General features: G+C 40.6%; 1 protein-coding gene across 1 annotated transcript in view; it reads left to right on the top strand.

The window, feature by feature from the left end:
* MRPL21 (mitochondrial ribosomal protein L21) overlaps positions 1-14104 on the top strand; it is a 146953-nt gene that overhangs the window by 122293 nt on the left and 10556 nt on the right. The window contains exon 6 of the mRNA XM_086957843.1: positions 7750-7853. Within this exon, the coding sequence (XP_086813969.1) occupies positions 7750-7853 (104 nt within the window). The remainder of the gene's footprint in view (positions 1-7749; positions 7854-14104) is intronic.

Genomic DNA, 14104 nt, shown 5'->3' with positions numbered 1-14104 from the left:
GAGAGGTGTGCGACTTGGAAATAGTCTGCCGCAGTACATGCTCTATTTTGGCCATCTTCCTGGACGGCAGACTGAGAGTCGAGTGCACCGAATCTACCAAGAAGCCCAAGAACACCATTGTCTGGGCGGGCGTGAAAACCGACTTCTCCTTGTTGACAATAAAACCCAGGCCCTGCAACAGGGAGACCGTCTGGGACAGATGAGCGGTCAACCTACTCGGGTCCTGGCCCAGCAGCAAAATGTCGTCTAGATAGACGATCAACCGTATCCCCTGACTCCGCAGGGTTTCTATGGCCGGGTGCAGAATTTTGGTAAAGCACCAAGGGTCCGAGGAAAGACCGAATGGAAGGGCCTTGAACTCGAAAACCATGCCTTTCCAGCAAAGCTGGAGGAAACGGTGATGAGGAGGGTGGATGGGAACTACCAAATACGCATCTTTGAGGTCCAGGCGAACCATCCAATCGTTCGGGAGCAACACGTCTCTCAACAGATGGATTCCTTCCATCTTGAAGTGGTTGTACACTACCCAGCCATTGAACTCCTTGAGGTTGATGACTGGCCGTCTGCCCCCGTCCACCTTTTCCACAAGAAAAATATTGCTCAGGAAACCCCCGGGATGACGCCTTGTTCAACAAATAGCCCCTTTGCGCAGCAGCGCCGAGACTTCCTCGTCGATCAACAGTACGTCTGGCTGAGAAAAGATAATGGGCCGAGGTGGCTGTAACTGGCGTGGTTGATCGTAAAACTCAATGCGGAACCCCCGCACGGTCTGAAGGACCCATGCGTCTGTCGTAATAGCCGCCCATGCCAGTGGGAAACATGCCAACCTTCCCCAATAACAACTTGATCCGCAGGGATCACACTCACCGTGGGAATTGTTGCCGCCGGAGTCATTCCTGAAGTTTCCGCGTCCTCGGAAACGCTGACCTCTCGTTGGGTAGAAGTTGTTGTAGTTCGCAGAGGAGTTGCAGTTTCCTCTGCCGGAGCCATGCCCTTTATTGGGTTGTTGCTGACCGCCACGGCCGGTCGTGAGGCCCCTGCCACGACCAGCCCCCCGGGAAAAACGCTGGTGGAAGACCCGCTTGATGGTGGACTGGGCCTTGTCCAGGGAAGTGAAAGTGGAGACAAACTTTCCCAGCTCTTTTATAAAAGGCTCCCCAAAGAGACCTCCTTGTGCCACAGCGCCAGCCTCCGAGGAGGCCAAATCTCCCAACTTGGGATCCAGTTTGATCGGAGAGACCGACGCCGTTCGCTCGAGAGGGCGCAGTTAGCGTTCCCTAAGAATATAACGGCCCGCTGCGCCCAATTGGACAACACCTCCGAGCAAATGGCGTTGCCCGACACCTTGGCTTCCTCGGCCATGTCCAGGATCTTGGTGAGGGGGCCAATGGTGTCCAATAGCTTGTCCTGACAGGAGCGCCAAGAACGGTCGATCCCCTTCCGGGGGTCCTTCACAAACTTCGCCATGAAAGTGGCCATCTTTCCATCCAACTCCGGCGTCATAGCCACTTTCCCATCTAAAGTCGGACGGGGGCATTCCCCCCTCAAGCAGCTGCGCGCTTCCTTCTCCAAGGGCTTGCGGAGGCGGCCCGCCACAAACTGTGCGACCTTGTCTCCAGGCGCCCAAGCCGCTGACCGTGGGTGCATGATCTCATCCGGGTCGAGCATGCCCGAATTGTCCTTGGGCAACTCCGTCGAGGACGAGGCCAGTCGCCAAGACCGCACGGAGTCTTCATCATCGTCGTCCGTATCCGCGGGGGAAATACCTCCCGGGGAGATAGGCGCAGTATCCGCCGGCGTCGAGGGGACCTGAAGCGGGAGCGACGCAGAGGTAGGCACAGTCGCCTTAGCCAGGAAAGCGTCACGTAGGCGCTCGAAGGCGTCCTTGTCCACGCCCTGCGCGCCACTGGGACCCGCGCCCCTACATGCCTTCTTGGCCGCCGGTGGCTGGCTGGGATCGATGGCGAGCACCCCCGCGAGGCCCGGCGCCAACTTGGCGCACTCTTCGACAATGCGGGCTGATAGCCTGTCCTCCATAGGCCCTACAATATCCTGCACACAACGGTAAATCGACTGATCCACAACCGCATAGAATTCGTCGTCCTGGAGGTACTGGTGGGACTCCTCCTCCTCGACGTAATACCCCTCAGCCATGGCGTCCACAACGCGCAGCAAAGAAAAAAGGTATCTGAGGGTTCCGATGGCGTAGAACCACTGCCACGTTTGGGCCAAACGGAGGTTAGCAAGTTTTTGTAAGCCGGCGGAACCAGGCAGTCACGAAGGCAGCACCAGCCTTCTTAGCGCGCCGACCCTCTCTCCAGAGACCGGGTCGCACCACCTCCCAGCGCGCTTGAGCGGGTAACACCCTAGCGGAAGCCGATGCAGGAAAGGTGCTCAAAACTGCCTGCAGGCGTCAACGTGGTCACAACCACCAGTACGGACCCCAACGGGGCGTTCAAGCGCAGGATAATACAACCCAAGAAGGGCGTCAGGGTTAGGCGGCAGCAGGGCTCCGGCGACGTCGTCTCCCCAGCGCGGCTCCAATCAGCGAGACGGAAGCCGCGCGAGGGCAGGCGAGATGCTACGGCACCCTCTAGCAGTGATATCAACACCGGGGAACACACGGGGACATCGCGTAAGGGGCGAAGGCGTCCCCGCGATGGAAGGGGCTCTGGAAGGGAAAAACCCCACAGACCCCCCAAAAGAAACAAGCAAGAATCTATGCAAATAGAATATCCAACAAACAAGAAAACCAAACCCCTTCAAACACAAAACTGTGAAAGAGAGGGAGAATAGCACTTAACTGGCTGCGAAGCAGCAAAGAAAGAGGAGGAGTTCACACGATGGACGCCTTATATTGGGATTTATGGACACTAAGAAAGGACTGCCTAATGTTGGTCTGATGGGACTTGTAGTTATAAAAATGTTATTATGATGTTTTCTGATGATTCCTGTGTTTGGAATAAAAAAAAAATTCAAGTTTTGATGCTTTTCTGGCTGCTGTGTGGTGTTATGTGAATAAACAGCGAAGAGAGAAAAGCATAATCCGAAGCCTCCGGTCCTGACATAGAATCCAAACTATGTCAGGAATTCAACCGCCACCTTCATTTTTATCTATACCAGGTGATCCCCAAATTGAGTGGGAGATATGGGAAGCAATGTTCTTAGCATATGTGGATGTTCTTGAAGGAGAAGAATGTGAAGCAGATAGGAAATTAGCTTTACTTAAACATTGTCTGGGAGGAATTGCTCTTAAAGAATTCAAAAGTCTACCCCCTTTGAGTAATACTTCAAATTTGAATAAATATCAAATTGCTTCTAAACAACTTGCCATCAGATATGGGAGGAAGATAAACTTGGTCATGTAAAGATTCAATTTTTATTCTAGGAAACAAAACAGTGATGAGTCTATTGACAATTATGTTTCTGCATTAAGAGCATTGGCAGTTGCATGTGACTTTGAACATAATAATTATGACCAGGTATTAAGGGCTCAGATTCTAATGCGCACTAATAAAAAAAATACAACAAAGGCTATGGACCACTACTGACATGTCGCTCAATTCAGCTATTGAAATCGCAAAGTCAATTGAACATTCAGAGAAGTTCGTAGATGAAATTAGATCAGGGGATAAGTCAGATGTGCATATTGTCAATAAGGAGAATGATAAGCAAAAAGATCTAGATAAACAGAAAAAGTTTATAAATCAAAAGAATGATAATCTATACAAATCAGGAAATTGGAATAGATGGCACAAACCAGATTCAAGGATGATTAATTGGCAAAGACCAGATTCAAGAATGTATAGTACTTATTGTTTCAGATGTGGGAGTGGCTACCATATTGGAAATTCTAAGTCATGCCCAGCGTTGGAGAAAGTGTGCACAACATGCAACAAAAAAGGGCATTTTTCAAGAGTATGTAGATCAGCCCCAAAGAAAATTAGTTTCATTCATGGACAAGAGCAAGATGATACAAGTGACTGTGAATTTGATGTTAACACTATAATGTGTATAACCAAAAAGACAAGCTGTAAGAAATGTCCTTCTTGTGAAATCATTATTGATGGTGTTTCAACTAAAGTATTTGTATATTCTTGTTCATGGTATACTATTCTACCTTGCACCTTGGTTGAATCTAATTGGCCTAATGTCAAACTCATCCAACTTGACACAGCGCCTAGTGCCTACACTGGTCATAAATTACAGCATAATGGATATCTTATAGCTGAACTGAATTTCAAGAACTGCAGTACACGAGGGAAAATTTATGTTACAAAACCTGGAGAATCACTACTAGGCTGGCCACATCAAGAGCAACTAGGCTTTAAACTATATCCTAATGCTGATCCACCTGTGTATTCTATTGATGATTCTGTTCTGTCAATAGGTAGTGGAGATTCCTTCATTTCAGAGATCAAAGAGAAATTTCCTAAACTATTTTGTAATAGTCTAGGCAAGTACAAAGGATTTGAACATCATATTAAAGTACATCCCGATGCTTTACCTATTCGCCGTAAGGTCAGGAATGTTCCACTGTCATATAGAATTAAATCCAAGGAAATGCTCAATGATATGTACGAAAAGAAAATAATAGAACCTATCGAGTCATCTCCCCGGGTTTCTCCAGTAGTGATTTCAATTAAATCTGGAGGAGATCTTCGTCTGTGCATTGACTTACGCAGATTCTCATACTCTGTCAAATTTACATGAAATGGTATCGACGTTGGATAATGCGCAAGTATTTTCTTGTTTGGATCTTGCAAGTGCATATCACCAAGTAGTTCTCCATGAAGACTCAAGGGATTTAACTGCCTTTATAACGCCTGAAGGATTATATAGATTTTGTAGAATGCTTTTTGGTTTAGCCAGTGCTACTGCGGTCTTCCAAAGATTGATGAAGGAAACTTTAAATGGTCTAACAGGAGCAGTGGCATTCCAAGATGATATTTTAGTTTTTGGCAAAGATGATAATGAACATGACAAAAATGTGATGGAAGTATTAAATGCTCTTTCGAACAAAGGATTGACACCCCGTGCTGACAAATGTAGATTCAGAAAGAAGGAAGTGGAATATTTGGGTCATTGCATTAGTGGAAATGGAATCAAGCCTAAAGCATCACATTTGAAAAATATTAGCAAAGATCAGAACAGGGATCAATTAGTAGCCTTTTTAGGATTAGTAGAGTTTTACGCTAAATTTTTCCCAAACTATGCTACTGTAATTGAACCATTCAGGTCTCTTTTAAAGAAAAATGCAAAATATGTATGGACAGACTCTGACAACGACGCTCAATACTGTAAAGCAAATGATTGTCAAGGCTCCTTGTCTTAAACCATTTGTCATTGGGAAAAAATTTATTGTAATGGTGGATGCAAGTGATTGTGGTTTAGGGGCTGTTTTGATCCAAGAGGAATGGGGTAAAGAATGGATAGTAGCGTATGCGTCAAGGACATTAAGAGAGTCTGTATGTCAATACTCTGTGATTGAGAGGGAACTTTTGGCGTGTGTTTGGGGAGCGGAACATTTTAGACCATTCTTGTGGGGAACAAAATGTATTATTAAGTCAGACCATAAGCCTTTGGTGCACATATCACCTGGTGGGGGACGTACGCTTTCATCAAGATTAGCTAGACTTTCTTCCAGGTTACAAAACTTTCAGTACTCCTTAGAATATGTTCCTGGAAACTCTAATATTCATGCTGATTGCATGTCAAGACTTCCCTTATCATGTAAGGATTCAGACAATGTTGATAAAGGTGAATGTGAAGTAGCATATGTTGTAGGTGATGTGAATTTAGTATTTGGTGAGGACTCGGTAGTACAGGAACAAATGTGGCATGAGGAAATGGATAAAGATTTAGAACTTAAGGAAGTAAAGAAATTTATATTGGGTGGCTGGCCAGAAGGGAAAGTGTTTGAAGGAGGTTTGACGAGTTATGATAACATAAAAGATGAACTAGCTATGGAGAATGGTATTATGTTAAGAGGAGATACATTTATTCCACCTTTTGGTCTTAGGAAGAAATTTGTTGATATGGCTCATGAAGGGCATTTTGGAATATCGCTTACTAGAAGACGATTAAAAGACAATTTTTGGTGGCCAGGGATTGATTCATATGTTGAACAGCAAGTGAGGTTATGTGAATTGTGTGCGAATAGTGATAAATCGGCCAACGCCTTGTCAACTATTCCACAACCTGTGGAATTACCTGTCTCGTCTTGAAATAAACTTGGTATTGACATTATTGGGCCTTTTAGCATTTTACCACAACAATATTCATTTGGGATAATATTTATGGATTATTTTTCGAAATGGCCAGAAATTAAAATGATCAAGGAAGTTACCACTGATACTATTATACAATTTATGGATGACATTTATTGTAGAGAAGGTTTCCTCATGAGGTTGTAACGGACAATGGGCCCCAATTCGTTAGCAAGCAAATGGAGAATTATTTTTCAAGATGTGGTATTTCTCATAAGAGAATTGCAGTGTTCCATCCGGAAGCGAATGGTCAGATAAAGAGATTTAATAGGGTTGTCAAAGAAGCAATTCAATTGGCTGTTAAGGGGGGATTATGTTGGTACAAAGCTATCCAATCCATGTTCTTGTCATATCGAACAGCTCCAAATGCTGTTACGCTTCTATATCCTTTTGAGTTATTAAGGGGGCGTAAACCTAGTACACAGTTAGTACCCTGGTGGTTAAAAAACAAGGATAATGGTCGAATTGATTTTGCTGAAGTTGATTTCAAGGAAATTCGTAGGAAAGTTGATGCATATAAAATGGAAATGAAAAATTATTTGTTAAAGAAGACAAGTAGAGAGGTTTCTGTTCAAGTGGGAGGTTTTGTGCGATTGAAAAAAGGTAATTTTGTGCACAAGGGGTTAGCAAAATGGTCTGATCCTATAGAAGTAATTGAAGTGTTCAGGAATGCAGTAAGGGTAATGGATGGAAGTGTTTGGAACTTCAGCAGAGTGTCTAAGTTCAATAATGGAAAAAATATTTCTGTTAATGATTCTTCAAACATATTCTTGGATGTTACAACTAAGAATATAGAGGAATCTGAGCCTATTACGTCTTTGAATGAATCTTGTGATTCTACTTCATTTGATTTATTGAGAAGTTCAAGAATCCGCAGACCACCTGTTAAATTCAAGGATTTTGTACTCACTTAAAAAAAAAAGAAAAGAGGGAGGTGTGTTGTATGTTATTATTCGTTGTTGACGCGTGTGCCTCGCGTGCGCGTCAACTACGAATAATACTCCTATGGTTTGTTGCTATTTAAAATGCTGCCGCGTGTGTGAAGGATGTTGTGGGTCGCGTGTGTTGTGATGTTTCGAAAGGGCGAGTGAAGGAGGTATGTGGGGAGGGGACGGTTTACCAGCATTAAGAGGCTGGCGAGGCTTGATCTTGTATGCGGAATAAAGAGCTTGTTTTACCTTGAAACACTGGATCTGTTTCTTTCTTGGCAAGAAGCAACTTTTCTACAAGAAGTCTGAGTTACATCAAGCTCTACTGGTCATTGAAAATAACCCTATTATATGGCTTGTAATATGAAGTAAAAAAAAAATTGTAACATAGGGATGGATTCACGGTTTGTTGGGGAATATGAAATAAGCCTGTAGCTCAAAAAGAAATAATTTTAGAAAACTAGATTTTCAGCTGAATAGCTTCATATTGAGAATTTCAGAGATGCACTGCAGACATTTTTTCAGATTGTCTTCTAATTTTGTCCCTTAAGGAAAGACCTTGTACGAATAGAAGCTACAGTCATTGAAAAGACAGAATGCTGCCCTAAAGTTCTCATGCGCTTTTGGAAGAGGCACCGTTACCAAAAAAAAAAGAGTAAGTAATATGTGTCCTTTCTCACGCTATAAGTGTTTATTTTTAATACACTTTGTACAGTATATTAATCAGAAGGTGCTAGCAGATACTAGAAAATCCAACTTCTTTAGTTTACGGCTGTTCAAGATAAAAAACAGACCTCTAAGATTCCTAAGCCATTGATTCTCTGGCTTGGAAATGTTACAGTTTTCCTTTTTGGGATTCAGCCCAAAAATTGTAGTTTTAATAAAAATGTTAGAAAATTATTTGAGATGTAAGATTGCCTCTAATAAACTGATAACAGTGTAGTGATGCACAAGGGAAGTATACCCTTTAACCCAAATCATATTTAGCATTGGTCTGTGATAGGGAAAGCACATACATTGAGTCAAGTGTCTGGACAGGTAGTTGATGAAATACATACTTTATGACAAATGTCCGGCCTGTTGGCTATTGAAAATAAGGCTAATATAGTATGCCTAACTTGTAAATGTTGAGTGAATCGGCTTTATTCTAAATGCATCGCTCCTTAGAAGAACTATGTATGAATAATTTGTATCATCTTGGCATGTTAAAAATTATCAATGCATATATGTATTTGTTACTAGGCATCCTTTATGCAGCTATATCATAGACCTGTTATGTTGGTAAATAAAGTTTTTCAAAACTGGATGCCATCTCTATCTACATTTATGTATTTTGTGAAGAGAACCTCCATTGTTAATGAATGTATCTCTTTTAAATATAACATTCAAAAGTAATGCTTTCAAATCAGTCATTCAGTTTCACCCCATCTGCAATTGAATAGTTTACACCAAATCTCCATAGGATTTCAAGTTCAACAAAGTTTTTATTCAAAACCTCGTTTGGTGTAATTCCACGTGCCTGACCATATTTTTCTCCGATACTTTTGTTGGGAAAGAATTGCAGCAGTGGGTTCTCCCTTAGAACCAATGACTCTCTGTATACAGCTTGGCTAAAAAATCATAGCTGGTTCACTCAATTTTGGAAAGTTCTGTTCAAATTTGTTAAGCAGAGTCAACATTGTAAGCAGAAAAAAAAAAATTTCTGTGAGCTAACAGTCCCTATCTCCGATATGATATTGTGTATGTGTATGTGTGCACGCGCATACACGGCTTTAATTAAGATTACACTCTAATCTATGCTAATAAAAATGTGACGATGCCATGTAGGCAATGCATAGCTTTCAGCTACATATGTGGTTATTACAGGAAGGGCCTATGGCACAAAGGTATTGTGAGATATTGGGTTATTATTTGACTGAGTGAGTACCTACCTCAAGTAATAATTACTTGCTAGAGCACAGAGCAGAAAGGCTGAACTTCAAGGCAATGTGTAAAGTATTTATGCAGTGCTAAAACAGTAATGCAAAATAATAATCCTCCCAAAATTAATTAAAAATAGAATAAAATCGAATAAATGACATGACAAAAATCCAATAAGAGTAACCAGAAATATACATTTTTAAAGTTTCAAGTTGAAATATTGCCAAGAACCACAAAGTGCTAATAATAGTCAGTGGTCCTGGTAGAACAAGATCGATTTGCAATTTGAAGCTAACCGTGATGGTTCGAGGTTAAAGATTTCTCCTTTTGACTTTATTTTTTGAATTCCCAATTGTTAAGTAAAGACGATCCAATAATTTTAAGTTGAATAGTTTATTGCTTGAAACACCAAAGTAATGGAGGTAACAGCACTTTCCCTGCTCCACCGGCTCCCTGAACTGCTGTCCTTACAATCTAGAATACACCGGTAGCTAGGGAACAAGTACACGTGGAATTGCACGATAATATGCTTGTGCAATGACGGGTAAACACAACACATCTTCCCCCGAACAAAATATAAAACAAAAAAAAATAAAGCATATGGATACAGTGAGAATGAAGAACACTGAACACCATCAAAATCACACTCGTAGTCCGAAAGCCAAAAAGGTTTGCCCCTTACACGTTTGCCTACCTCAAGAGACCTGTTAGCACTCACCTCAAGCAAATTATTATTGCCACAATCAATTTCTTCCTAACTTTTATTTGAAATGTCAGTGCGAACACTTCCATTACCACTTACTACAACATTTTCATTTTCCACAACACCCTCAATATCTTGTGTCAAAACATCAGGATTCATAACATCTACATCACTATTATTGCCGTCAATGCTTTCACAAATATCATCAAACAATTTGAACTTGTTGGACAAATTATCCTCTAAAACTAAGCCTTGATTGATTACAGCAATCCTTTTTAAATTCCATACCTTACCATCACTCAATAAGACAGCATTGCGCAAAACTTCAACCACAGACAACGGTTCTGAAAACTGACTCTCACCCTAATTAGCTTTGCCAGGATTCCTCACTTTTACTAACATTCCCACCTCCATTTTTATATCCTTAGATTTTGTCTTAAGATCATATTGTTCCTTATATTTCAAATGTGTATCAACAATTCTTTTCCTAAATCCCTCATGGATATCTCTTCATCAGTGGAATGCAGAAGCCAATTAGGATTGGCTTTAGTTCTCGCTTCTCTTCTCCTCATGACAACAAAAGGAGACACTCCCAAAGCATCGTTTACCGAAGTCCTCTAAGCCCCTACAGCACTCACAACATGAATTTCCCAATTCTCATTGTTATTCATGGATAATTGAACAGCAATTATGATCACTCTATTGAAACATTCTATCATGCCGTTTCCACTGGGATTATAAGGTGAAGTTGTTTTGTGTCCAATACCAATTTTAGTAAAATAATCCTGTACTTTACCGAAACAAACTTCACACCATTGTCACTAATTATAAGCTTGGGAATACCTTTATTGAGAAATACTTCATCCAAAAATTCTAAAACAGCATTAGAATCCACCCTTTGCACAGTTTTGATGGCAGGCCACCTAGAAAACATATCAATCAAAGCAATGATGAATTTATGACTTTCTCCTATAGGGCCTGTAATATCAATAGCTAAGGTTTCCCAGGGTCCAAATTGAACAATAGGTTCGCACATGGATGGTTTAAGAGTTCTCAATGATTTATTAGAATTGGCACAAGCAGCGCAATGCCTCACAAACCTCTATACAAAAAGATCAATGCCAGGCCACCAACACCATTGTTTAACTTTCTGTTTAGTCCTTACAATTTTCTTTAACAGACTTATATGTAAAATTACTCTCTCTCCTCTTTTGGTAACGCTATCCTCCAAAGACAGCTCACTCCTTGCTTCCCAAAACTATCTTAAGTCTACAGAAAGGCCTGATTTGCTAGGCCAACCATCCTTAATGTACTCACCTAGTTTGACTAAAACTTTGCCACGCGAACATTCTCCAATCAATTCTTCCCTTTTGACACTTTGAACACCCTTATCAAAAATATAGGCTACACTGAAATCTTCCCATTCAGTTATCTCTTCCTCAATTTCTAATGGCATCCTAGACAAGAAATCAGCCGTAACATTGCATTTGCCAGGGACATATTCAACAGTATAAATAAAATCTTGACGTCTCATAGACATTCTGGCTATCCTTGCAGACGATCTAAGCACACCTACTGTTGTTAATAATTTCACTAAGGGTTTATGATCAGACCTCACCAAACAAGCTTTACCCCACACAAATGGTCGTTCTATGGCCCAAACACATGCCAAATTCTCTTTTTCAATCACAGAGAACTTTTCTTCTTAAGGTCATATAAAGCCCTGGAAGCAAAGGCAATGGTTTTCTCTGCCCCCTTAGTATCTCTTTGAATTAACACACCACCTAAACCCTTATTGCTGGCATCTACGGTAACAATGTTCTCAAGTTCAGGATCAAGATTTTTTAATGCAGGAGCAGTAGCAATGTCTTTTTTGATCTGCTCAAACTCTAATTGAAATCTAGAGGACCATTCAAATCTGCACCATTGTTTTAAAAATTGCCTTACATTATGGATTTTACTAGAAAAGTCCTTGACAAACTTTGAATAAAACTCAGCGAGCCCCAAAAATGATCCTAATTCGTCCTTGTTAGATGGTGCATGAGCTTTAATAATGGCTTCAATTAATTCTGGTTTAGGTGACACACCCTCTGTACTCAAAACATGCCCCAAATAAGACACATAGGCCTAGATGTATCAAGATTCCATTTTGCGAATCTTAAATAGCGATTTTTTGCGAATCGCTATTTAGAATTCGCAAAATGGAATGTATGTAAAAAATTGCATTTTTTTTGCGATTCTTTATTTATCTTTATTTGCGAATTCGCATTTTGCGAATTCGCAAATAAGGAATAATTCCCCATGCATTCCTATGGGCCAGGAGGCCCATAGGAATGATAGTGCACTAATTCTCAAATTGCGAATTCGCAATTTGCTAATCGCAATTTGAGAATTATTTCAAGGGTGCAGGGGTGTCTCATGGACACCCTGCTGCACCCCTGAAACTTACATGTGTGTGCATATGGCACACATACATGCCCTATGGGCATGTATGTGTGTCACATGCCACCTTCAAAATAGTCATATTTTGTTTTTTAAAAGGATTTCGCAAATTAACACGAACCTCAAATTGGTGTTAATTTGCGATTCCTTAACCCAATTTCGCAATTTTAGAAAGTTTCATACATGCCATTTAAGGAATCGCAAAATTGCGATTCCTTAAATGCATAAGCAAAATAAGGAATCGCAATTTTTTGCGATTCCTTATTTTGCTAATTTCTGATACATCTCAAAAGATGCTAAATGTCCGTTTGCGATTCCTTAAGGCCGAAATTCTGCGAATTTCGGCCTTAACGAATCGCAAAAGGCTTGATACATCTAGGCCCTATTTCTTTGCAAATTTGCACTTTGATAACTCTACTGTGAGATTCCTATAATTTAAAGTATCTAGAATGGAATTCAACACAGAATTATGTTCTTCCTCAGATTTGCCGTAGATTAAAATGTCATCTTGAAAACAATTCACGTTTTTTAACTTTCCAAAAAGATGATGCAGGAATCTCTGAAAGACTGTGGCTGCAGATGCCAACCCAAACGGCATTCTCCTGTACTGAAAACAACCCATAGGAGTGATGAACTCAGTAAACTTTTTACAGTCTTCTTGCAATGAAATGTGTTGGTATGCCGCATATAAATCTAGAGAGGTAAACCGTTTAGCACCATTTACAGAAGCAAGCATTTCAGAAATTTTTGGCAATGGAAATTTATCAATGATAATATTATTATTCAGGTAGTGCAAATCAATGCACAACCTAATCTTGCCATTACTGCGTCTGGCAATAACAACTGGAGATAACCATTCCGTTGCATCTATCTCTTCAATTATGCCTTCTTGTAATAATTTGTCCAATTCTATTTGTACTTCATCCCTCAACAAAAACGGAACGTTTCTAAACTCATGATTTTTCGGTTGAGCAATTGCCTTGAACATAATAGAATGCTCAAAATGTGTTAGATTACCAGTTTTTCCTGAAAAGACTTTAGGGAATTTATCAAGCATGACATTACCTATTCTCTCACCATCATCAACACTCATGACCGGTTCTGCGGAGTTACGGTTTAAAATTATCTCAAGATTGCCTTCATCGTTCCACCCCAAAACTGAAGGGCCTTTTTATGCAATATACCAATGACTTCGACTTTCTCTATTTTTAAACTTGAAAAGTAAAGGTCTATAACCCGCCATATCAATCTTTTCTCCAGAGAAACTCTCTGGTCTAATGTCAGTAGGAAATAATTTTTCCCCAATATGTTTAACAAAACTACTCCTCCGCACTTCCTCATTAATAATAGTGTAGGGTGATCCAGAATCCACATAAATATTGATATGAACACCACCAATTTCCATTGAATATATAGGTTTCTTCCTCACATTTTCACTGTCATTGACCATAAATAAATATGAGTCCTTAGTGTGAAATACTCTATTAACTCGTCCTTCAGTATCAGAATCATCACTTTCTTCAACATACTTAACTTTAGAAGTCTTCCTAGACTTACAAAGTTTGGTATAATGCCCAATTTTACCACATGAAGAATATTTACCTTTAATAGTACGGCAAGATTTACTGTGTGCTTAATGTGTTTCACTGTTACAACAACGATAATACTTGAGAACCTCTTTCTTCCTGTTCGGTTGAAACTTAAAGTTTTTACTAGATTTCTCTTTATCATTTACTTTATCATTAGGAGCCGAACTATTTTCTCTCTTACCTTTCATTTTGTTTACAGAATCATCCAGTTTACTAGAAGTTTCACCTTTTTACCTCCTTTAAACTACGACT

Source organism: Lissotriton vulgaris, chromosome 2_1 (assembly GCF_964263255.1).
Source record: "Lissotriton vulgaris chromosome 2_1, aLisVul1.2, whole genome shotgun sequence".
Taxonomy (NCBI): Eukaryota; Metazoa; Chordata; class Amphibia; order Caudata; family Salamandridae; genus Lissotriton; species Lissotriton vulgaris.
Note: the sequence above shows the minus strand (reverse complement) of the source record. Positions and strands in the feature narration are given on the sequence as shown.